Source organism: Symphalangus syndactylus, chromosome 5, assembly GCF_028878055.3.
Source record: "Symphalangus syndactylus isolate Jambi chromosome 5, NHGRI_mSymSyn1-v2.1_pri, whole genome shotgun sequence".
Lineage (NCBI taxonomy): Eukaryota > Metazoa > Chordata > Mammalia > Primates > Hylobatidae > Symphalangus > Symphalangus syndactylus.
Window position 1 is genome coordinate 93177853 of NC_072427.2, and position 23607 is coordinate 93201459.

The window sequence follows — 23607 nt, forward strand, 5'->3', positions numbered from 1 at the left end:
TTCCTATCATCACCAGCATATCATTAACACTATTCCTTGTACCTATCACTTCACCATTATTAGCCTACTATTATTAGGATAAACCAAGTTTCTTCTTTCCAAAGCAAGACCACTACCAGTCCTTGAAATTCAAATCTATTTATTTAATCAATCCATCTCATGATGTCCAATTTGCTGTATGAAAACTTCACAATGTCACAAGTGAAGAATAATAACAATCTTCCTAGCAAACTATTTGTACTATGTGTCACATACTGTACCAAATGTTTTACATGCATTATTTCACTAATCCTCACAGCAATTCTTCTTAGCAGGCACAATTATCGTCATCTCCACTGTACAGATGGGAAAATTCTCACTTAAATCAATTAATTTGCTCATGTCACCAACCTAGGAAGGATTCAAATCCAGTCTTAAGTTGCCATAGCTTCTGCTCTCAAACACTCTCTTTTACTACATCTAATTTTCCTGTCATTGTCACCTATTTATCTCTTGGTTACTGTCATGTTTCAAGATCACTGGCAACTAGTTCACAGTGTTTTTCTCCTTCCTCCAAATTCCATCATCATCCCAGCCACATCGAGGTCCATGCACACAATCCCCTAACCTTGTATTTTAACAACCTCCTCAACTAACATGAACTTCACTGCCTACCTCACTAGGCTCTCCCACCCCAGGGTGATACCTCGGATCACTACCTGGGTTGAAACCAGTTGTTAAATCTTTTATTAGCTCCTCTCTGACCATAGCCAAGAGTCATTATGGCTCATGTCTTCCTGATTTCCTACCACAGCCACTCTTCAACTTCATCAAGAACTCTTCGTTTTTCACCCATCTGAATCCTCCATTCCCATTCACTTTCAGTTTCCTAACGATTTAGTTTCCACTTCGACCATTCAAGGGAAACTGCTTTCATTAGGATCATTAATGACCTTCCACAAAAGACTGGTTATCTATAATGTCTAGAACCTGACCTATTCTGCATGAATATTTCTAGAGTTTAAAAAATTTAACTCTAAAAGTGAACAATGACCAGAAAACATGATACTGGAACACCCAAACTATAGCACATAATATGAGGTATATGCTAATCTCACTTGTCTTACAAATTTTTGGGCATAAAATACAGAAAGAGCCAAGAACTGTCACAGCCCACACATCATGGCGTCAATTACAATACAATTAATGTGCTCATACCTGGCAGACTGATACTGGTCAATCAAGCCTAGCAAATCTCACTGATAACAACACACAGCACCAATTGTACTGTAATTACGACACTGGGGTAATTTTATTTTCTATTTTGTTTTGGTTTTTTTTTTTTTTTTGAGACAGAGTCTCACTCTGTCGCCCAGGCTGGAGTGCATTGGCACGATCTCGGCTCACTGCAACCTCCACTTCCCGGGTTCAAGCGATTCTCCTGCCTCAGCCTCCCAAGTAGCTGGGACTACAGGCGCCCACCACCACGCCCAGCTAATTTTTATATTTTTAGTAGAGACGGGATTTCACCATATTGGCCAGGCTGGTCTTCAACTCCTGATCTTGTGATCCGCCCGCCTCGGCCTCCCAAAGTGCTGGGATTACAGGCGTGAGCCACCGCACCCAGCCTTGTATTTTGTTTTTAACTAGAGAGGCAATGTGACAAAGTGGTTAAGAACATGGACTCTGCAGCCAAGACTCTAGGCTTGAATCCTGGCTCTCTTGTTTCCTTGGGTGTGTGATCTTGGGCAAGTTACTTAACCTCTCTGTGCTTCCTCTGTGTTTCCTTGCATATCAAATGGGGATAACAATACTACCTACCTGATCAATCAGTTAATACATGTAAAAAGCTTAGAAGAGTACCAGGTATATGGGAAATGCTATAAATACCAGCTATCATTAACATTAATGTTAGATGAGTATTTTTAAAATCCACTGTTTGGATGCTTCCAGCTAAATAGTCTACCTTAATTGCTAAATCCAAAGAGCACTTTTCAGCTTACAACTTACTTGACGCTGTGGACCACTTCCTCCTCAGAACTCTTCATTTGGACTCCAAAGACCATCTTCTCCTGGTTTTCCTCCTATTCGTCTGGCTGCTCTTCCTCAGTTTCCTTCATGGGTTCTTCGTCTCCATTCCCCGCCACCCAATGTCAACTCTCTTTTCTTCTCACTCTTACTCTCTCCTTGGGTGAATTTATCCACCACACCCATGACTTAACACAGCACTTTCTGAACTTGCATCGTGTGCATAGCTTCACCGTGATTTTTGCCATTTCCATGTATCACATATATTTTTAGTTAATATTTCCCTTTTATTGAGCTCACTTGGCCTAAGTGATAATGTCCATGATTATCAAAGGTTAGATGTGCAAGTTATGTTTGTCATACACATTAAATTCCTATCTATTAAAATTTTTTCAAGTGTTTATCTATGTACCAGTTTAAATTATCTCATATGCACTGCAGTAAACAATGGCTTCCAAACTTCTAAATGCTGAAGACTCTCAAATCCTTCCAGGCGGGGTTATATCTCTTGACTTCTAGACCCTACTAGAACTACTACAGGATCTTAACCAAGATGTCCCACAAGCCCCTCTGAATCAGGAAGTTCAAAAACAAACATCTTTTCCTCAAAAACAAACATATGAAACCAAGTTCTTTCCTCTTTCTGTATGCTGTTTATCAGTTAATTGTTCTACATGCCATTTTACTGCCCAAACCTAAACCCTGGGAGTCAACCTAGACTCCCCAGTCTCCTTCAATATTTCTGTCCAACGGACCACTAACTCTTGTCATTTCTGCTTCCCTAAGAAATCTAAAATTAGCACACATATACTTCTTCATGCCCAGTGCCGCTGCCTTCACTGTTTCTCCTCTGAACTAATTTAACAAGCAGTCTCCTAACTGGTCAGACTTGCCTTCAATCTTGGCATCCTCTAAAACTCTGATCATATCACTTTACTGCTTAAAACCATGCAACAGCTTCCCTTCAGCTTGAGAATAAAGTCCAACTTCCCTAATATAAGCATAGAAAACCTTTTGTGATCTTGCTCCTGCGTTTATCCCCGGTCACTCCACCACACACAACCTAGAAGCCAGTCATACCCAACTGCTTGTCCTTCCTAAACAAAACTTATTCTGCAACCACCTAATGTCTATTAGTTCTTAATACCCAATTTCAGGAAGCATTTCCTGATCTTCCCACTACCATCAAGTTGATTTTTGCACCTCTCCTCTGTAAACAAGAGCACCCTGCCCATGTCTCTGACAGCAGTTTTCACACTGTTTGACCATCACAGGTTTATCTCTGTAGGGTCACTATGGATCCAGAGGATATATTGTGCAATCCACTTGTCATCTGTACTGCTATTTACTTAATAGTTTTCTTTAGGATAACTCAAATCTTAACTTAGATGTAGTTTTCTTTAGGATAACTCAAATGTTAACTTAGATGTAAACTAGTTTTAATAGAAATGTTGATATCACCAAGAAAGCTTGTTTGGTATCATAGAATTTTTTATAATACAATCAAACAAAAATATACTACTAAAATTAAATATTAAAATAAAGAGCTTCTGATCCCATCAGTTATGGTGAACTAGACACTCTGGGGGAATGTACTGTTGGGAGGAAAAAGGTAGATCCTAGATTAAAAAAAAAAAACACTTTTTGGATGTTTTTGCTGAGATCATAGAAATAAGGGAACATTTGAAGGCATCCTCTCCACGCAAAAGCAACAAACCTTGAGCTAGAAATTAAACTTGGCTACAGTTTAGTGCTACAAGTAGTGGTGCCAAGAGCAGTAATAGGATCAGGACACTGAGCCCCGGGCCAGAAGCAAAATGTAGGAACTCAAAAGTGATGCCAGCTAAACTTCCTGGCTCCCAGACAAAGCTGATAGAAATGCTTTCAGAAAGAAAGCATCCTCAAATTAGACTCTCAAGATTCCCACAAAGATCAAACAGAAGTTCATAATCAATGATCACCAAACACATGAGGTGACAGCTACATTGAGGGAGACACAACAGAAAAAAAAAAAAGCAATAAATTTAGACATCCCCCTCCTAAAGGATATCAGACATTGGGAATGTCTGATATAGTCTACAGAATAGCTATAGAGTCACAAAAATCAGCATATAACATGAGAACATTAAGAATGACTGGGCATATCAAAAAAGAACCAGGCAGAACTTTTAGAAATTAAAAATGTGGCCAGGCACGGTGACTCACGCCTATAATCCCAGCACTCTGGGAGGCCAAGGAGAGCAGATGACGAGGTCAGGAGATCGAGACTATCCTGGCTAACACAGTGAAACCCCGTCTCTACTAAAAATACAAAAAAATTAGCCGGGTGTGGTGGCGGGCGCCTGAAGTCCCACCTACTCGGGAGGCTGAGGCAGGAGAATGGCGTGAATCCGGGAGGCGGAGCTTGCAGTGAGCTGAGATCACGCCACTGCACTCCAGCCTGGGCGACACAGCGAGACTCCATCTTAAAAAAAAAAAAAAAGTAATTAAAAATGCAATTGTTAAAAGAAAAAAAAGAGATGGGATGGGTTACAGAGGATATTAGGCACAGCTGAAGAGAAAATTGGTGAACTAAAATATATGCCTTATGAAATTACCCAGCACTGTAAATTCCGGTAAAGAGAAACATAAAAAATATGAAAGATAAAGAATAAGTGATCTGGAAACAGTTTAGTGTATATATATATCCAGTTAAAGTTCCAGCAGGAGAGAAGAGACTAATGAGACATAATACTTAAAGAATACAGGGCTCAGAAACTTCTAGATCTCATGAAAGACAAAATGTAGAATCATGAAACACATGCATCCAAAATAGGGTAAATATAATCTCTATCTAGACTTAGAAGTGAAATGATGTAACACCAAAGACAGAAAATCCAATGTAACTAAAAGAAAAAGGATATTTTCTTCAAAAATGCATAAATAGGCTGGGCGCAGTGGCTCACACCTGTAATCCCAGAACTTTGGGAGGCTGAGGCGGGCAGATCACGAGGTCAAGAGATCAAGACCATCCTGGCCAACATGGTGAAACCCCAGCTCTACTAAAAATACAAACATTGGCCAGGCATGGTGGAAGGCGCCTGTAGTCCCAGCTACTCGGGAGTCTGAGGCAGGAGAATCACTTGAATCCGGGAGGCGGAGGTTGCAGTGAGCCAAGATCGCACCATTGCACTCCAGCCTAGCAACAGAGCAAGACTCTACCTCAAAAAAAAAAAAAAAAAAGCATAAATAAACTAGCAGCACACTTTGTATAAGCAACAGCAGAATAGTATTCCTATCCTACTGACAGAAAAGAAACACCAACCTACAATTGCACATCCATCAAAACGATCTGTCAGGAACAAAGGTAAAATAAAAATACTTTTAGATTTTTTTTAATATCTAAAACCGAGTCAACCACCAACCAACACACTTGGAACATACCAATTAAAAGACAGAAGTTGTCTGGTGAGATTAAAAGAAAAATCCAGTCACATTTCCCTTATAAGAGACACTTAAAATGTAAGGACACTAAAAAAAAATCAAAGTAAAATGAAGGAAAAGAATATTCCAGGTAAATTAGCACCAAAAGAAAGACGGGATCAGAAAAAAAGCCTGTAAGACAAAGAAGCAAACTTAGAGAAGATCACAATATAGTAACGGTTCGAGCCACTAGGAAAATAATGTTAAGCTTGCATGTAGCTAATAAAAGTCTCAAAATACAGAAGAACAAAAATTGTTAGAACTACAGGAAATCTGTTAGAAACTAGTAATGGTGGAATATTGCAACACACTTCTCTCAGTTAATGATAGGATAAACAAAAATTAATAAGGATAAAGACTATCAGAACAACACAAATAACAAGCTTTACCTAATCGACACAATTACAGAATATATACTCTTCACAAGTATACACAGAACAGTTCTAATAATTCACTATGTACAAGGCCATAAAGCGAGGGCAAAAAAAAAAAAGATGTTAAAAAGATAAAATATTCTCTGGCAACACAATTAAGAAATCAATAATTAAAGGAAAACAACTTAATATAGACACATTTGAAAATTTACAAATGTCTAAGTAACTCATAAGTCAAAGAAAAAATCAAAATAGAAATTTTAAAAATACTTAGATTTGAAAGTTAATGAAAACACTATAAATTAAACTATGTTAGATAAGCGAAAATGAACTTTGAGGAAGTTTACAGCCTTGCATGCTTATACTAGGAAGTAAGAATGGTTGAAAATTAATGTTAAGTGTGTAATTTAAGTGAGAAAAATAGTAAAATAATAAACTGAAAGTAAAAGGAAATAATAAAAGAGAAAAAAGATCAATGAAATAAAAAACAAATAATAGAACAAATTAGGCCAAAAGTTAATCCTTTGCCAAGATTTTAAAAATGGACAAACTTTTACTAAGACTGATGAAGAAAGAGAAGTCAGACATAAATAATATTCAACATGAGAAAAGGGGAACACATATACAAATAAAACAGAGATTAAAAAGAGAATTAATACCATACCACGAGCGGTGGCTCATGCCTGTAATCCTAGCACTTTGGGAGGCTGAGGTGGGCGGACCACTTGAGGTCAGGAGTTTGTGAGGAGCCTGGCCAACATGGTGATACTCCGTCTCTACTAAAAATACAAAAAAGTCAGCCAAGCATGGTGGCGCACGCCTGTAATCCCAGCTACTTGGGAGGCTGAGGCAGGAGAATCGCTTGAACCCGGGAGACAGAGGTTGCAATGAGATGGCACCATTGCACTACTCCAGCCTGGGCAACGGAGGGAGACTCCACCTCAAAAAAACAAAACAAAACAAAACAAAACAAAACAAAAACCATACCATAAACTTGATGTGAAGAACTTAAAAATTATGATGAAAGGACAAATTTCTAAAACTTAACAAAACTGACTAAAAGAAATAGAATACCTGAACAGTCCTACGACTATTCAACTGCTAATTACTACTAAACCTCCAAGAAGAAAACAGTAGATCCAAATGACCTTATAGTTAAGTTCCACCAATCTTTTAAGAAACAAATCACTCCAATCCAAACTCTTCCAGGGAACAGAAAAAGAGGAACTACTCTCTAACTCATGGTATAAAGTCAGTGTAACTTTAATACCCAAGTCAGATAAGACAGCCAATAAAGAAAAATGAGAAGTGATTCTAGTCATAAACAGACACAAAAATCTAAATAAAATATGAGCAAACTCAATCTAGTAGTTCATAAAAATATAACCCATAAAGACCAATTTAGGTTTATCTCAAGAAAGAATATAAAAGAAAATGAAGTTTTAAATCTATAAAACGGAATTCATTACATTTAACAGATTAAAGGAGAAAAGACACAAGATATTCTCAACAAATGCAGAAAAGCATGTGACAACTGCAAAGACTTCCCTAACTTAATCAAAGATATCTACAAAAATTCATAGCAAATGTTATTCTCAGCTGAGAAATATTCTCTTTAAAATTGAGAACAAGACCTACAACCCTAATCACTTCCATTGAACATTAAGTATAAAGTATGCCAGCACATTTAAGACCAAAAAAAGAATAAATTAAAAGCAAAAATAACTAGAATGAAAGAACCAAAACTGTCACTATTTGCAAATGATATAATTATCCACACAGAAAACACAAAGGAATTTCAGAAAAAATATTAGAAGTAGTAAGTTTATCAAGTGGATGACTAAAGGGTCAATATTTTTAAAAATTCATTAAATTTTTATTTAACAATAAATAAGTTAAAATATTTACTAACAATAAATAAGTTAAAATAGAATCTTTAAGAACACCACCATTTATAATAGCAACAAAAACAGTAACATCGGAATTAACATATAAAAAGTAGAAGACCTCTATGGAGAAAAGTATAAAACTACACTAAAACCTTACATAAATAGAGATACATACCATATTCTTAGATAAAAAGGATAAAAATCTTAAAGATTTCGATTCTTCCCCAAACTGGTTCAATAATTCCAATTAATACCCAAAGGGTTTTTCATGTCATGTAACAAGCTAATTCTTAAGAACAAATGACCAAAAATAGGTGAGATTCAAGTCCTCCCCAGATACCAAGATTTCAAGTAAAACTATAGTATTAATGATTAAGACAGTGTGGTATGAACACAAGAGACAGACAAGGTGACAAGTGACACAGAAAGGCAAGCCAAAAACAGACCCATGCAGGTAGTAACTAAACATGTAAAAGAGATGGCACAGCTGACCGCTGGTGAACAGAGGGCCAATTCAATACATGGTACAGGGATAATTAGAACCACACAGGAGAAAAAAAAAAACGAATGTGGATCACTGTCTCAGAACATACACAAAAATCAATTCCAGATAAATTATGAACTTAAATGTGGAAGACATTATTTTAAAACCACTAAAAAGAAACAGAGGAATGTCTTTATAAGCCCAGGGCAAGAAAGGTTCCAATTAGATTATGTTAAAATTAAGAACTTCCGTTCACCAAAATACACCATAAAGAGTAGAAAGACAGGCCACAAGCCAGAAAAAGATAATTACAATGCACATAATCAATGTTACCAGTTTATCAGTTTTAAAAGACAACTCATCAGAACAAAGGGTAAAATATGTGACTAGATATTTCATAAAAAGGAAGCAAAGACAGTTCATAAACATACAAAAGATGATCAATCTCATTAATAACAAAAAACGCAAATTAAAACCACAATGATGCATCATTTCATACCCATTCCATTGGCAAATATTAAGTCTGACAATAACAAGTGTTGGAGAGGTTGTAGATCAACTGTAACTTACACACTGTTGATGAAAGTATATAAACAGACAAAACTGCTGGCCAAAGTACAAACTGATACAACCCCTTCAGAAAGCAATCTGACATTATTTTGTAAAGCTGATCATTCATACCCCTTGATCTAGCAATGCCATTTCTAGCAAACAGCTTAGTATAGTGATACGGCAGTATTTCTTTCTCTTTTCTTTTTCTTTTGCTGCTGAACAAATTAACATGGTGGTATTTCAACCTTTTTTTTTTTGCTCGCAAACCACCAAAAGTGCTTTTTAAAATTACATGCTCTTTACCCATTAAGATGACATTTAAAAAATATCACCGTAAGATTAAATAACTGCAAAGGGTGAATTTCTAGAATATCACAGTAACATTTTAAAGTAAAACTGATATCTGATTCTTTTAAATGTACAATTATTACCAGCATATAGTTGGCCAAAAAATATACGCTGATAACATAAAAAAAATGAAACTTTATTGGAAATATATCTCTTAAGGAAATGGATGGGGAAGTGCCAGGATTAAAAGGGGCTTTCCCTAACACTATAAATTATCCCTTTGTAGGCCAGGCGCGGTGGTTTAAGCCTGTAATCCTAGCACTTTGGGAGGCTGAGTTGGGCAGATCACCTGAGGTCAGGAGTTCAAGACGTGCCTAGCCAACATGGTGAAACTCCGTCTCTACTAAAAATGCAAAATTAGCCGGGTGTGGTGATGCGCGCCTGTAATCCCAGCTACTCGGGAGGCTGAGGCAAGAGAATCACTTGAACTTGGGAGGCAGAGGTTGCAGTGAGCCGAGATCGTGCCATTGCACTCCAGCCTGGGCAAAAAGAACAAAACTCCACTCAAAAAAAAAAAAAAAAAAAAAAAAAACTCTTTGTTTTCCCCAAGGGAGTTTTCCCACTTAGGGCAATGCAATAGTAAGATTCCACAAGAACCTGTGGTTTGCCTTTCTTATGTAAAGTGCAATGTTAGAAACATAAGGTGAGAAAGTAGCACTAGCAGGGGGCCTCAGGCGTTACCATTTTTAGGAAAGAGTACCTATGGAATGGAATGATCTAGAAACTGATTCATTAACATCATTTGTACCCACACACTCCTTAGCAAATCTTCATTACTCCTCTGGGGCTCATATACCCCAGTGTGAAAATTAGAGAAATTCTTACAACTGTGAACCAAAAACTATATAACTTCATAACAGCAAAACCTAGAAACAACCAAAATGCCCATCAACAGAAGAACACATACACTGTGTTATATTCACACATGGAATATTACACAGCAGTGAAAATTAATGACTTACATCTATACCCAATATTAATAACTCAGAAACATAACATCAAGTGAAATAATCAAGTCCCAGAAAACTATACCCAATATGATTTTTTTTCCACTCAAAAACAACAGAAACCATATAATACATTTTTGAGGTATGTATACATATCTGATAAAATTATTTTTAAAAACAAGGCATAATATACACAATTCAGGATAGTAGTCACCTCTGGAAGTAAGCACATTCAATATTGGTCATTTTGATTATTGGATTGAGTGGTGAATTCATAGGTGTTCATTTTATTGTTCTGCTATACAGCTTGCATATGTTTTACATATTTTTTGAATTTATCAAATACTACAATAAATTGGAGAGGAAAAAATTTTTTTAACATTCATCATATAAAAAAATACTTTTAATTAAATCACCTCACCTGCCACTAAAGAGGTACATATTTAACATATCATGGAAATTCTATCTATACATCAACCATAGGAACTGACATACATTAGGTATACAATAAATGTTCATTGGAATTAATCTTATGAGAACCAGAGGAGATAAAGACTAAGCCAATTAGCTGTAAGAGATAAATCCATAGGCTGACACAGGCTACAACAGAAGCCAAGGTGGCTACAAGCAAATTTAGCAGCAACCCAAAAGTCCTAAGGAAGCTGGTCAGTAAAGAGACGGCAAAAACGTAAAGTCTAATAACATAAAGTGTTAGCAGGGTTGTGAGGAAATGGTGTTCTCACTCAACACCAGTGACAGTGAAAATTGGTACAACCACTTGGAGAGCTTCTGTGATACTTGGTTAAGGTGAAGATGCACATAGCCTACAATCCAGCAAATCTACTACTTAGGTGTATTTCCTACAGAAACTTCCAAATGTGTGCACAAGCAGACAAGTACAAAGATATTTATTGCAAGACTGTTTTTAAGAGCCAAAAACTGAAACAAGTTCAAAGTCTATCAACAGGGGAATGTATAAATAAATATGATATATTCATACAACGCAATTCTATACCAGCAATTAAAATGAATGAACCAAAGATAACACAATTATTCAATTTGTTCATGTATAAACCTCAAAATATGATGCTGAGCAAAAAAAACCAGCAAGTTGCAAAAAGTCATGTATATTTTAACACCATTGAAGTTTAAAAACAAATAATATATATTGTGTATGGATTCACTATGATCAAAGTATAAAATATGCAAAGTAAAGATATACACAAACCTCAACGCAGTGGCTATCTCTAAAAAAGGAGGGGAAGCAACTGAGAGCAATTTTATTTCTTTAAAAAAAAAAGAATATCTGAAGTAAATTTGGCAAATGATTAAATAATCACATCTGTAAAATCTGAATCATGGATTGGTTAGCTCCCCCCTCTGTATTTGATATTTGAAATATTCCAAAAATTAAAAGAAAAAAAGGAAAATTAGACAATAAGAAAATTGGGCAGAACAAAGACACCAAAACGCAGCCCTTGAGCGCAGAGCACGAAACCTTGAGCAAACGGAGCAGTAGCTGGGTCCCTAATGGGTTTGAAGTTTCTTACCCTAGGTATCCTTATACTATATCCCATTTTCCTTAGGATAAATCGCAAATTTCTTGCAACAAAAAAATGTCCTAACTAGAGTCGTAGTTATAAAGAAAAGGCTCCCTCCGGAGGAGTAACACCTGTAAGATTTCTACCTTGCTTCCCTCGCCAGGATGTTGGGCAAAATGGAAAGAGATTTAGGTGAATGCCATAAAATACTCTACAAACCATTAAATATCATCAAGAACGCCTAAGGACGGCATTGCACAGTAGGAGTGTGCATATATTTTGAAAGGTCTCTGCAACTGAGGGGGTTTTGGCGTCCAGGGCGCCTCTGGAAAAGGCACGGCGCACTGGTATCAGCCCAAATTCACCTACGTCTCGGCTTTATTTTTTATCTTTGATCCCCCTATTCTGTCCCCTGAACAGGCCTGGCTGAAGAGGCCACACTGGCTGCGTCAACACTGCGGAGCAGCTGGCCAGACTCGATCCTGTCCATCCCCCTTCCCATTAGCGTCTGCGGGAGAGAATGCTCAGAAAGAGGCGCCGGGGCGAGGGGAACGGCGAGGTTACCCCCCTCCTGGGTCCGTTCCGTGGGGACAGGCCCTGGACTGGACTGCCAGTTCACACGAAAACAGGTGGCAAGAGTCGTGAACACACGCACACACAACAAGGGGTGTGCACGAACGTTCACAAACACTCACCAACGAAACCTGCACACAAGAGATATCCACTCGACAGAACTAAACCCGCACACAAGAGATCACGCAGTCAACAGGACCCATGCGCAGACACTCTGGGTCACTCGGAGACACGAAAGGACCCACACTTGCGCGAGCAAGGCTCTAGGCGGTGGTCGCGATTGCAGAAGGCGCGGCCACGCGCGCTAGGGGACGCGCAGCCCACAGACAGGGGCAGTAACACAAAGAGGGGCCACCTGCGAGGCCGAGAGCGCCCACGCAGCCGCCAGGGAGCGCGGACACCGACACAAAGGGGGCCACGAGGCGACACGCGAGCGCGGGCGCCTCCACCCAGTGGGGGTGTCAGCCACGCACCGGCCGAGGCACGGGCAGCGGGGGGATGCGCACAAAGGGACTACTCCCACCCTCGCACCGGCATCCCAGGGCCTCGCTCGCGAAGGGGCACCAGACCAAGGGGGCAAACCCACTGGGGCAGGCAATGGCGGCCACACCCCCTCATCGCGCGGGACCCCAACCCAGGCAGACACAGCAGGCACCGCAGCGAGGGACGCGAGGCGACGCGCACACACCCACACTCACCACACACCCACGGAGGGGGTGTGGAAGGCCCCGCTCCCCCGGCATCTCGGCTGCAGCGGGACAAGGTGATACATCCGGGAGCCCGGCAGCGCGCCGGGTGTGCACTCACCCGGGCCCGCCGCCCGCGAGCCTCGGACGCGGGCAGCAGCAGCAGCAGCCGCCGCCGCCGCCGCCGCCACCTCCGGCGCTCCACGTCAGCCGACGGCGGGAGGTGGCGGGCGGCGGCGCTGAAAGGAGGTGCGTCACGTGGGCTGGTAGCGCGCGTGCGCAGTCGCACCCCACCGCCCCCTCCTTCGCCGTCGCGAGCCGCGGGATCACGCCGGCCCCAGCGCTCGCTGGCTCCTACCAGGGGAGGGTCGTCGTGCGCCTGCGCCAAGGTGGGGGTTGCCGTTGCGCCTAGGCGTTTCCCTCAGGTTTTCCTCTTTTCTACCCCACTGCAGCTCTCCAGTCGGCGCTTGCGCAGAGAACTCAGCGCCGAGGTGGCCGAGGTGCGGGAGGGGCCCGGGTGGGCGTATGAAGGACCCGAGGTCGAGGGCCCCCCCATAGCCCGCCTCAAATGAGAAATAGAAGTCTCCACGAAGGGGCAGGGCCGGGGGCCTGGGCGCCGCGACCCAGTAGGCCCGCGTGCTGGTGGGCGCCGCGCGAACCTTGTTCCCTGCCCTCCCCTCCCACAGGGAGGCCACGCTTGCAGAGCTGGAGCGCGCGTCTGTCCCCCCAGAACCCCTCTCCCTGCCCTATCCTCTGCCACCCCTTCTGTTGCGGGGCGCGCGCCAGCCTGGGTGCCTGTGTGCGCGCGAGGCGGGGGCGCGGGTTGCGGGCGGAGGCGCGGGAGGCGAGAATGGACCAATGGTGCCGGGGAGCACATCGCTGACGGCTGATTGTGTTCCTTTTCCACAGAGTGTCTAAAGCCCCAGGAAAAAATGGTGGAAAATTCACCGTCGCCATTGCCAGAAAGAGCGATTTATGGCTTTGTTCTTTTCTTAAGCTCCCAATTTGGCTTCAGTAAGTACTTTCCTGATGGATGGCCAGGGGCTTTTTCTGGCGTTCAGTGACAAGGGAAGAATACATTGGTTAGACTGTGCACACGTGAACTGTTGATTCTTTCTCCCTATGTCTCTTTTTAAGAAAATCTGAAGGGATCTCGTGTTTGTTGAGTGTTCCGTGCCAGCACTAGCCTAGGAGGTTTTAGTCTCTACAAATATTTATACAGCACCAGACGCGATGGCAAAGTGAATAAAGCCTCGTCCCTGCCCTTAAGGAGGTCGTGGTCTTGTGGAGGAGACAGATGGGTAAATCTACAGTTAATGCTCAGTGTGTTGAGTGTCAGGGAGCACGGTGGAGAGACGTTGAAACCAGACTGGAAAGTCAAGGCTTTCTACAGAGGCCTTTTCCCCTGGCACTGATGCTGATTAGCAAAGAGTAGGAGGGAGGGAAGAAGTGGAAAGGCCTTGAATGAGGGCGTGAGAGGGTTTGGACCCGAGGAGCTTGTGATGGCACCAGTGTGCCCTGCGGGATCTGGGAACAAGAGAAGTAGGCCAGAGAAGTCGGGTTGAAAGGTGTGTCTTTTGTGTCCTGGATCTCCGTTAATTTAACCCCATAACATTCCATTTTACAGATAAGGAGACCGACGCTCACTGAGACACTAATATGCCCAGTCACACAGCAAGTCCCAAGTCTCTCCCCAAAATGATTTGGTAATTTTGAGGCACGCAAGAGGGAGAAAATTGAATGCCCCGATCCAACGTTCTGCAACTCTTTGGAAACCAGGAAAGTGGAGGAGTGGTAGTACTTCTGAACCCTAACTAAAATATATCAGCCTGCACCATCAGTACAGCTTGCAGATGAATGTAATGGCCAGGCTATTACAGCTGAAGTGAAGTGAAGAAGTTACAACTGAGTTCAAATTATGACTCCTCCACAGATTAGCCATGTGAGCTGGGACCCTCAGCAAATTTTTTGAGCCTCAGGTTCCTTGTCTGTAAAAGGGTAGTGATAATGGTGGTTATTAAATGCTTATGACGCATGAAACAGTTCTATGGGGTAGGTTCTGTTATTACTGTCCTTTAAAGATGAGCATCCTCTGGTTTCAGTAACTTGCTCAAGATTGCAAAGCTACTAAATAAAAGCCTTCTAAATTTGAACCCAAATACACTGGCTGACTTCACTCTGCTGCCTCTTCTGACTGTTGTGAGGATTAACTGGGGTAATTTATGTAAAGCACGTAAAATAATGCCTAGGAACAGTTAAGGACTTAATAAGTGTTAGCCATTGATGTTATTGTTAGCACTTTTGTAAATCCTTGTTCAAAGAATGTGTCAAGGATTAGAAGCTATATGAATAAGTAAAAGCAATCACTTTAAGACTTAAATTCTGGCCGCTGCGGTGGCTCACGCCTGTAATCCCAGCACTTTGGGTGGCCGAGGCAGGCAGATCACCTGAGGTCGGGAGTATGAGACCAGCCAGACCAACATGGAAAAACCCCGTCTCTACTAAAAATACAAAATTATCCGGGATGGTGGCGCATGCCTGTAATCCCAGCTACTCGGGAGGCTGAGGCAGGAGAATCGCTTGAACCTGGGAGGCGGAGGTTGCTGTTAGCTGAGATTGCACTATTATACTCCAGCCTGGGCAACAAGAGTGAAACTGTCTCAAAAAAAAATTAAATTCCATGATACCCACAACCAAAAAGTAATTCAAGTATTTATTGGTGCTTACCATGTGCCCAGGCACTGTTATGTTATAGGCCAGGAAGGACCAAAACAGCCAAAAATGCCCTGCTTTGAGTTTTTATTCTCATGCTGGGGGGGAAATAGTCAATGGGCAAATTAAATAAGAAAAACGTATATAGTATCAGGTGATAACGTACTATGGGGAGAAATTAAGCAAGGGGAAGGAGGATACGGAGTGGAAGGAGGGCCTTCTAATGTGCTTCTATGTCATCTTTTACTACTCATTCATGAGCACTTATCACAATGTAGTGAAAATGCCAATTTTCTCTTCTCTATTCACCACTAGATTTTAAGTTTAGGGAGGGCAGAAGCCATCTCTTTTGGATTCAATATTGTGTCTCACACTCCTGACATACAGAATTCTGTAATACATATTTGTTAAGAAAAGAATGCATCATCACTGATGTAGTAGGTAGTTAAAATTTATCTCTGCCGCTTACCTTGGGTGGGTGATGTATCCTTTCTAAGCTTCCGTTTCCTCATCATTTAAAATTGCATACTTGCCTTGGAGGATTGTCTTGGAGGATTATCTTAAATAACACGTACGGAATATCTGGAACTGTGCTTAACCCACAGTGAGTGCTCAGAACTTAGCCATTGTTGTTATGGTGGGATAACAGTAAAGAGTGCAGAGATTTGGGATTGAGGGAAATAACATTGTACTCTGGGAGACAGGGCAGAAGGTCAATATGTGGTGGATGAGAACTAGGATAGGTAAATTTCCCTTTGAGCAATTAAATGTCTATAATTACTTCAACCTTGTGGGGATGAAGTATTGAACACTTACTGTACATAAAGCAAATTGCTAGGTAATAAAGATTACAACAATTGCTAAGCCGTGATTTGTATCCTTGAATTGCTTAAAATGTAATGTGAGAGTTAAGATGTTAAAAAAAAAGACTAATACAGTAATTATAAGTATTATAAGAATTGTACAAACAAGGAGCTAGAAGAACTGAAATAAGGAAAAAATCATTTCTGAGTGAATCAGGGACACTTCAAAAGAGCTTTTCTGTTTTATCTGAAACTTAATAGATTGATAGATTAGATGTATGTCATACTGACTTCTCTTCCTCTTCTTTTTCTTTTTTTTTTTCCTTTGTGTTTTCTACAGTACTTTACCTCATGTGGGCCTTTATTCCTGAATCTTGGCTAAACTCTTTAGGTTTAACCTATTGGCCTCAAAAGTAAGTTTAATATATTTCTTAAATGAGGATATAATTAATGCTGTTTTGAGGAGTCATATCATTTCTTAAACCTACCCAAATCTTAAATATTTGTTCTTTAAAATTCATGAATAGCCATATAGAAATTGAAAGCTTTTTAAAGATCGCTATTGATTCATCTCTAATTAAAGATGGTAGCATGAACACACATGTTTATCTCCATCCATTTCCTCCAAAAATCTTGTTAAAGTGACCCTACAGGAAAAAAAAAAAAAACTGAAGATATAAACCACAGAAACAATAGTATAGCAGAAAAGAGATATCAACCACATTTTGGAAAGTGGATTGCAATAGGTGAGAGGTAACTGCCTTTGTTTCTGTGATTTTCACGTTGCTGAAGTAGGGAAGCCAGCAAGAATATTTGTGCCTTAGAACTCCAGAATAGCTCAGACATTGGGGTACCAGGTAGCTCTTCAATTCTGGGTTGGACTGAAAACATGTTTAAAGACCATATGAAGGCTTCGGGCTTCAAATCTCCCTCAGCCCTCAAAGCTGGGAGACCCGCCCTGCCCTCCCCAGCAGAAAACAGGAGTTTTACTCTGGCAAGGTTAAGTAAGAGTCTCTAGCATGGGGGCCACTAAGTCTGAGTGTGGGAATGAGGCATCTTACTGAAAACAGGGAAGTAAGTGAAAATCTACATGGCTTAATGAGAAGGTTTACCTCCTGCTCCATCTTCCATCTTCCCTCTTGGGGCTTCCAGGCTTATACCACCCTACTCCTCACAGAAAAAGATAGATAGTTCTTTCCTGAGGAAGCTGACCAGCCTGAGAGAAGGGATCTATAATTTCTGACATTTAGAGGACCCCAGTGAAGTGGCCAAGTCTCTTAGAGTGAGGCTCACCAGTTGACCATCCCTGCCCACATATATATAGTGCTTCCAACTCACTTGTTAGCATTTCATTTTTAAATATGAATGGACTACTCTAAGTTACCAGACATTAAAAGAAAGCCTCTAGCATGAAATGAAAAAGCAGAAAAGTAAAGGGAATTTGAAGGAAATAGAGATAATGCAGGAAACAGAAAAAAAATTTTAAATAACATAAAATTCTCAGAAGTAAGAAACAATTATAACTATGAAACAAGAACAGAATGCTATGCAAACAGGAAATTACTGTATTTGAAAATTGTAAACATGATAACCAAAATTAAAATTTTAATTGAAAGATTAGAAAATAAAACAAAGGTAATCTCTAGAAGTTAGAACAAAAAAAAATGAAAATAGAAGAAAGTATAATGGTTAAAAATCAAACTATTAGAAGTTCCAGAAGCCAGGCACGGTGGCTCACGCTTGTAATCCCAGCACTTTGGGAGGCCGAGGCAGGCAGATCACGAGGTCAGGAGATCGAGACCACGGTGAAACCCCGTCTCTACTAAAAATACAAAAAATTAGCCGGGCGTGGTGGCGGGCGCCTGTAGTCCCAGCTACTCGGAGAGGCTGAGGCAGAAGAATGGCGTGAACCCGGGAGGCGGAGCTTGCAGTGAGCCGAGACTGCGCCACTGCACTCCAGCCTGGGCGATAGAGCGAGACACCGTCTCAAGAAAAAAAAAAAAAAAAGTTCCAGAAAGAGAAAATAATAGAGAACAAATCATTTAAAAAAAGAAACCTCTGGCCAGCATCTCAAGACCCCATTTCTACAAAAAAATTAAAAATTAGCCAGGTGTGGTGGTGTGTGCCTATAGTCCCAGCTACTTGCAGGGCTGAAGTGAGCTCAGCAGGTTGAGGCTCGTGACCCATGATCATGCCATTGCACTCCAGCCTGGGTGACAGAGGGAAATGCTTTCTCAAAAAAAAAAAAAAAAAAACACTCAATGAAAAATAGCACTCCACGTACATAATGATACTGAGAGGCATAATGGAGTCCTGTCAGAGAATTTGAGGCTCTGGTATTGGTGGATACCTGGGAAACCAAGTGAACAGACAAAAAGATGTAATTATTCCAGAAAAAAAAAGTTGTACAAGAAAATATATAATAATAATGTACTAAGATCCTCAGTGGCAAAACTGTTTATATAGTTACAATTATTTCTTTTTTTTTTTTTTTTTTTTTGAGACAGAGGCTTGCTCTGTCGCCCAGGCTGGAGTTCAGTGGCGCAATCTCGGCTCACTGCAAGCTCCGCCTCCCGGGTTCACGCCATTCTCCTGCCTCAGCCTCTCCGAGTAGCTGGGACTACAGGCGCCCGCCACCACGCCCGGCTAATTTTTTTGTATTTTTAGTAGAGACGGGGTTTCACCACGGTCTCGATCTCCTGACCTCGTGATCTGCCCGCCTCGGCCTCCCAAAGTGCTGGGATTACAAGCGTGAGCCACCACGCCCGGCCCTCTATAGTTACAATTATTTCTAAAACCTGCTGCTATAATGAGAAATTGTGATGTAAGTATAGAAGAGGATAGGAGGAGGTTAATTCCTCATCTCCATATTAGGAAGCCTAAAGAAAATGTCTGTAATGGAAAAAAATGAGGAAATAGTAATATGAGCATGTTTTGTAGCAATGAGGAGGTAAGTACCAGAAGACAGCTCAAGTGCTCAAAGCATTTCTTTTTGGTGAGTGAGACCCCAGGGTCGGGATGGTGGGATAGAGGACTGCAGTTTTTCATTATAAGCCTTGTGGAACTATTTGTCTCTTATATACACATATTACTTTATAAAATTTAAATTTAAAAAACGTGTTGGCTTTGTGACCAACTCTTGAGTATTACAACTTTTTTAAAGTATCTATTATGTACTTTAATATTCTCTTTGGCAGATATTGGGCAGTTGCATTACCTGTCTACCTCCTTATTGCTATAGTAATTGGCTACGTGCTCTTGTTTGGGATTAACATGATGAGTACCTCTCCACTCGACTCCATTCATACAATCACAGGTAACTTTATATAAAAGGAAAGTGCTGGGGCAATGAAAGAGTGGAGTATTAGCACTTTTACCCAGAAAAGCAACAAAGAACTGGCTGCAAAACCCACGTTGGTGGTGCGCGTCTGTAATCCCAGCTACTTGGGAGGCTGAGGCAGGAGAATCACCTGAACCCAGGAGGCAGAGGTTGCAGTGAGCCAAGATCCCGCCACTGCACTCCAGTTTGGGTGACAAGAGTGAAACTCCATCCTAAAAGAAAACACACACACACACACACATTGGGACAGTAAAAAGAAGCTACTAAGAGAAATAAATACAAACTTATACAAAATGAAATATTTGCATGAAGGAATTAAGTTCTGATGAATATGCACTAGCTATATTCATGGAGGAAATAAATTATAATGAATTATAGCACTGATTAGCAGGTGTATGTTCCCATAAAAACCACAAGTATATGCTATATACTTTGCCTGAGAGAAACTTATCTTGAACAGACACCGTTGATCAAGGGATAGCAAATAGTACATGCAGACCTTGTTCAGAAAAAGGACGTTGGGGGTGTGTATCCTCCTCAGGTTCATTGTGTACTCCTTATTCCAATTAAGTGGATAAAAGAGCCACAACACATTCGTCTGGTTTTATTTTTTTAAAGTTCTTTCAAGTCTACAGATGAAAATAAATCAGACTCCTGAGCTTGCTTAAATTCTAGAAAGTAAAGTATTTTTTAAGTTCCCTGGTATGATTTTTCAACTTTTCAAAACCTCTATTTATTAGCCTCTACAATGTATTTTGAAAATCAATTCTATCATTTTTAAATGTCTTTCTAATACACTGCATTCCATGCATTCTTGATGGGAATTGGCAGCAAATAGGTAATTTGTGCAAAGAGGGAAAATTGTTAAGTTTGCATGAATATTTATACCAAATGATTTAATAGTTTTGCGGTGTTGATTTAAATACATTTTCAAGGCCTGGATATAATTCTGTTCCCATGAGAAATGTGCATCATCATTGTATGGTTGATTAAAATATTAATTTCTTTCCAAGTTAGAGATGAAAAAAGTACCAATTATGTTTTTTTTTTTTATTTTTATTTATTTTTATTTTTTTTTTTTTGAGATGGAGTCTCGCTGTGTCACCCAGGCTGGAGTGCAGTGGCGCCATCTCGGCTCACTGCAGGCTCCGCCCCCTGGGTTCATGTCATTCTCCTGCCTCAGCCTCCCGAGTAGGTGGGTCTACAGGTGCCCGCCACCTCACCCGGCTAATTTGTGTGTGTGTGTGTGTTTTTGGTAGAGACGGGGATGTTTTTATTTTAACTGGGACATTTCTTCTAAAGAGAGGATTTAAGTAATCATTTAATTATGTTAAACATGATGTTTGTCACTATCCAAACGTCAGCCTAGTAAACTATGTAGTGGGTCTCCATCAGACACAGAGACTGTAGAAGAAATTGCTTGGGTAAACAGAGCTTTTTGGTCTTTTCTTACAGATAACTATGCTAAAAATCAACAGCAGAAGAAATACCAAGAGGAGGCCATTCCAGCATTAAGTGATATTTCTATTAGTGAAGTAAACCAAATGTTCTTTCTTGCAGCCAAAGAACTTTACACCAAAAACTGAATTGTATGTAACCATACTAACACCAAGCACGTATTTATTTATAAGTTTTTGCCGTTATAATTTTGACCATAAATTAATTTGACCATCTCTCTTATTAATAGAGGAGAAGTAAAAAATGTAAGTTGACATTCTCTTAGATTATGTTGAATGAATATTGTAAATGTTCTCAAGTATTAATTGTTAATGAACAGAATAAATACAATATTGTATTACCATATAGCAGACTTAAAAAAAAATCAGTGTGGGTATAATCAAGAAGTTCCTCCAGAGAGGCATTTATATTGTAATTTGCAAAGGGCAATGATGTCCTTCCTCCTGTTTGTCCTGAGGGGCCCAGAATTCAAACCCTTAGTTTTAGGGAAGGGTGCAGTTAGTACTAGTGCCATCAGATTCATGTCTAAGACACAAATATTTGTTGAGTACTCACTGTGTACCAGGTATTTTTCTAGGCACTGAGGATGAAGTAATGGTAAGATTCTCTCTCAAAGAGCTTATATTTTTAGAAGCAGGGTGAGGCGACTAAGCAAATAAACAAGGAAATATAATTTGATGAGTGCTATGCAAAGAATTAAGATAATGTATTCTAGAATGCAAAGGGATGACTAGTTCACATTGGGTGGTCAAGGAAGGCCTCTCAGAGAGAGGATCTAAGTATAAAGCAGGGTGAGGTAAAGACCATAAGGTGGGAAGGAACTTGGTGTGTCCTAAGAACAGAGAAGACTGGCATTGGGCGTAGAGCATACCAAACGAGAGAATGTGGTCCCAGGTGAGCCTGGAGAGACCAGGCCCAGATTGTGAAGGGCTTTGTTGGCCGGTGTAGGAAGTGTGGATTTAAGCGTAAGTGTGATGAGTTTGAGGCACTTTAGGATCAAGCTGTTGGGAGTCTTGAAGGAAAGGAGTGACATGGCCTGATTTCTGTTTTTTAAAAGTCATTCTGATTGGTGAGTGGAGAATAGGTTCAGAGGAGGAGCTGGGAAGGGGACAATAACCATATCCTTACCCAGTAAGCATGAGATGGATAACATGAGTCTGCTCTTCCTGTTCCCTGGTTTGTCTCAGTTCCTGTTATTTTATGGTGACAGCATGTCACCACACTTAAGAGCAGTATAAGGGGACTGGACGTGGTGGTTCAGGCCTGTAATCCCAGCACTTTGGGAGGTTGAGGCAGGTGGATCACCTGAGGTCAGGAGTTGGAGACCAGCCTGGCCAACATGGCAAAACCCCGTATCTACTAAAAATACAAAAATTAGTCAGGCGTGGTGGCAGGCGTCTGTAATCCCAGCTACTCGGGAGGCTGAGGCAGGAGATTGCTTGAGCCTGGGAGGCAGAGATTGCAGTGAGCCGAGATCGTGCCACTGCACTTCAGCCTTGGCAACAGAGCGAGACGGTTACCTTGGCAACCGTCTCGAAAAAAAAAAGCAGTGTAAGGGAACCAGCGAACTCCACCAAGTATAGAATGATAAATAAATAATGGTCTGTTTCTACAGTGGAACACTACACAGCCATGCAAACAAGAATGCATTACTTGTCTACCTAATAATATGAATTAATATGGCCATAACATTGGGCAAAAAAAGCCAGACACAAAGAGTAAACTACTGCGTGGTTCCCTTTATTTGAAGTTCAAAATCAGGAAAAACTAATCTATGGTGGCAAATATTAGAATAATGGTTACCTTTGGAGAAGAGTATTAACTAGGAGGAGGCATGAAGGAGCCTGCTGGTGAATTGAAAATGCCCTACATCTTGATCTGGGTGGTGGTTGTGGTTACATGGAGGTAATACATGTTTTTAAAAAATCATTAAGTTATTAAGATTTCTGCTTCTGATGCAAGTTACACCTCAATAAAAAGGGGGAAGGAAAAAACAGTACCTATGCCTACCTCCAGAAAATGTTGATTCATTGGTCTGGAGTAGAGCACAGGCAGGGGTAATTTTTTAACATCTTCCAGATGCTTCCAATATGCAGCCAGGGTCGAGAATGACTCCCTTACATGATTGGACTCCCTTACATAATTAGACTTAACTGAGTTTTGGTCAAGCAGGGCAGTAGCTGTAAGCTTTGGAAGAGAAAGCCAGCAGTTATCCGAGCAGTTCCCTCGCATCTTTGTGAGACTCCTGCTCATGTCAGCGGTATTCCCTTGTCTTCCCCTCGGACCGGTGATGGGCCTGAGACGGGTTTGAAATGGGTCAGAATAGAACCTTCATGGACTCTAGTGTTCTATTGCACATTAAGCCTCAAATTAACTTTTCGTTCTGGTTTCCAACCACTCTGTCCTTACAGGTCATGAAAGGAATACCAGT

At 40.7% G+C, this 23607-nt stretch overlaps 2 protein-coding genes across 15 annotated transcripts in view; one reads left to right on the plus strand and one right to left on the minus strand.

Moving 5' to 3' along the window:
• The window catches only part of TTC3 (tetratricopeptide repeat domain 3), a 124995-nt gene extending 111878 nt beyond the window's left edge, over window positions 1-13117 (minus strand). For 2 of the 12 annotated variants that reach the window (XM_055279656.2, XM_055279655.2), the window contains exon 1: window positions 12876-13117. Coding sequence is in view for 3 of the 12 variants with exons in the window: in XM_055279653.2 (XP_055135628.2) it covers window positions 12866-12920 (55 nt within the window). In the remaining 9 variants the exon portion in view is untranslated. Of the gene's footprint in view, window positions 1-12865 lie in introns of all 12 variants that reach the window. The other 10 variants (XM_063639263.1, XM_055279663.2, XM_055279658.2 and 7 more) reach the window with 8 other exon arrangements.
• Window positions 13113-21391, plus strand: PIGP (phosphatidylinositol glycan anchor biosynthesis class P). Of its 3 annotated transcripts, none has more exons than XM_055279681.2 (5): window positions 13113-13252; window positions 13773-13877; window positions 16719-16791; window positions 19576-19694; window positions 21174-21391. In XM_055279681.2, the coding sequence occupies exons 2-5, from the start codon at window positions 13796-13798 to the stop codon at window positions 21302-21304; spliced, it is 405 nt and encodes a 134-aa protein (XP_055135656.2). In that variant the 5' UTR covers window positions 13113-13252; window positions 13773-13795; the 3' UTR covers window positions 21305-21391. The 3 variants fall into 3 exon arrangements, with proteins under 3 accessions (XP_055135656.2, XP_063495368.1, XP_063495369.1); XM_063639298.1 differs by lacking the exon at window positions 13113-13252 and adding an exon at window positions 13259-13363; XM_063639299.1 differs by lacking the exon at window positions 13113-13252 and adding an exon at window positions 13369-13505.
• Window positions 21392-23607: the final 2216 nt, after the last annotated feature.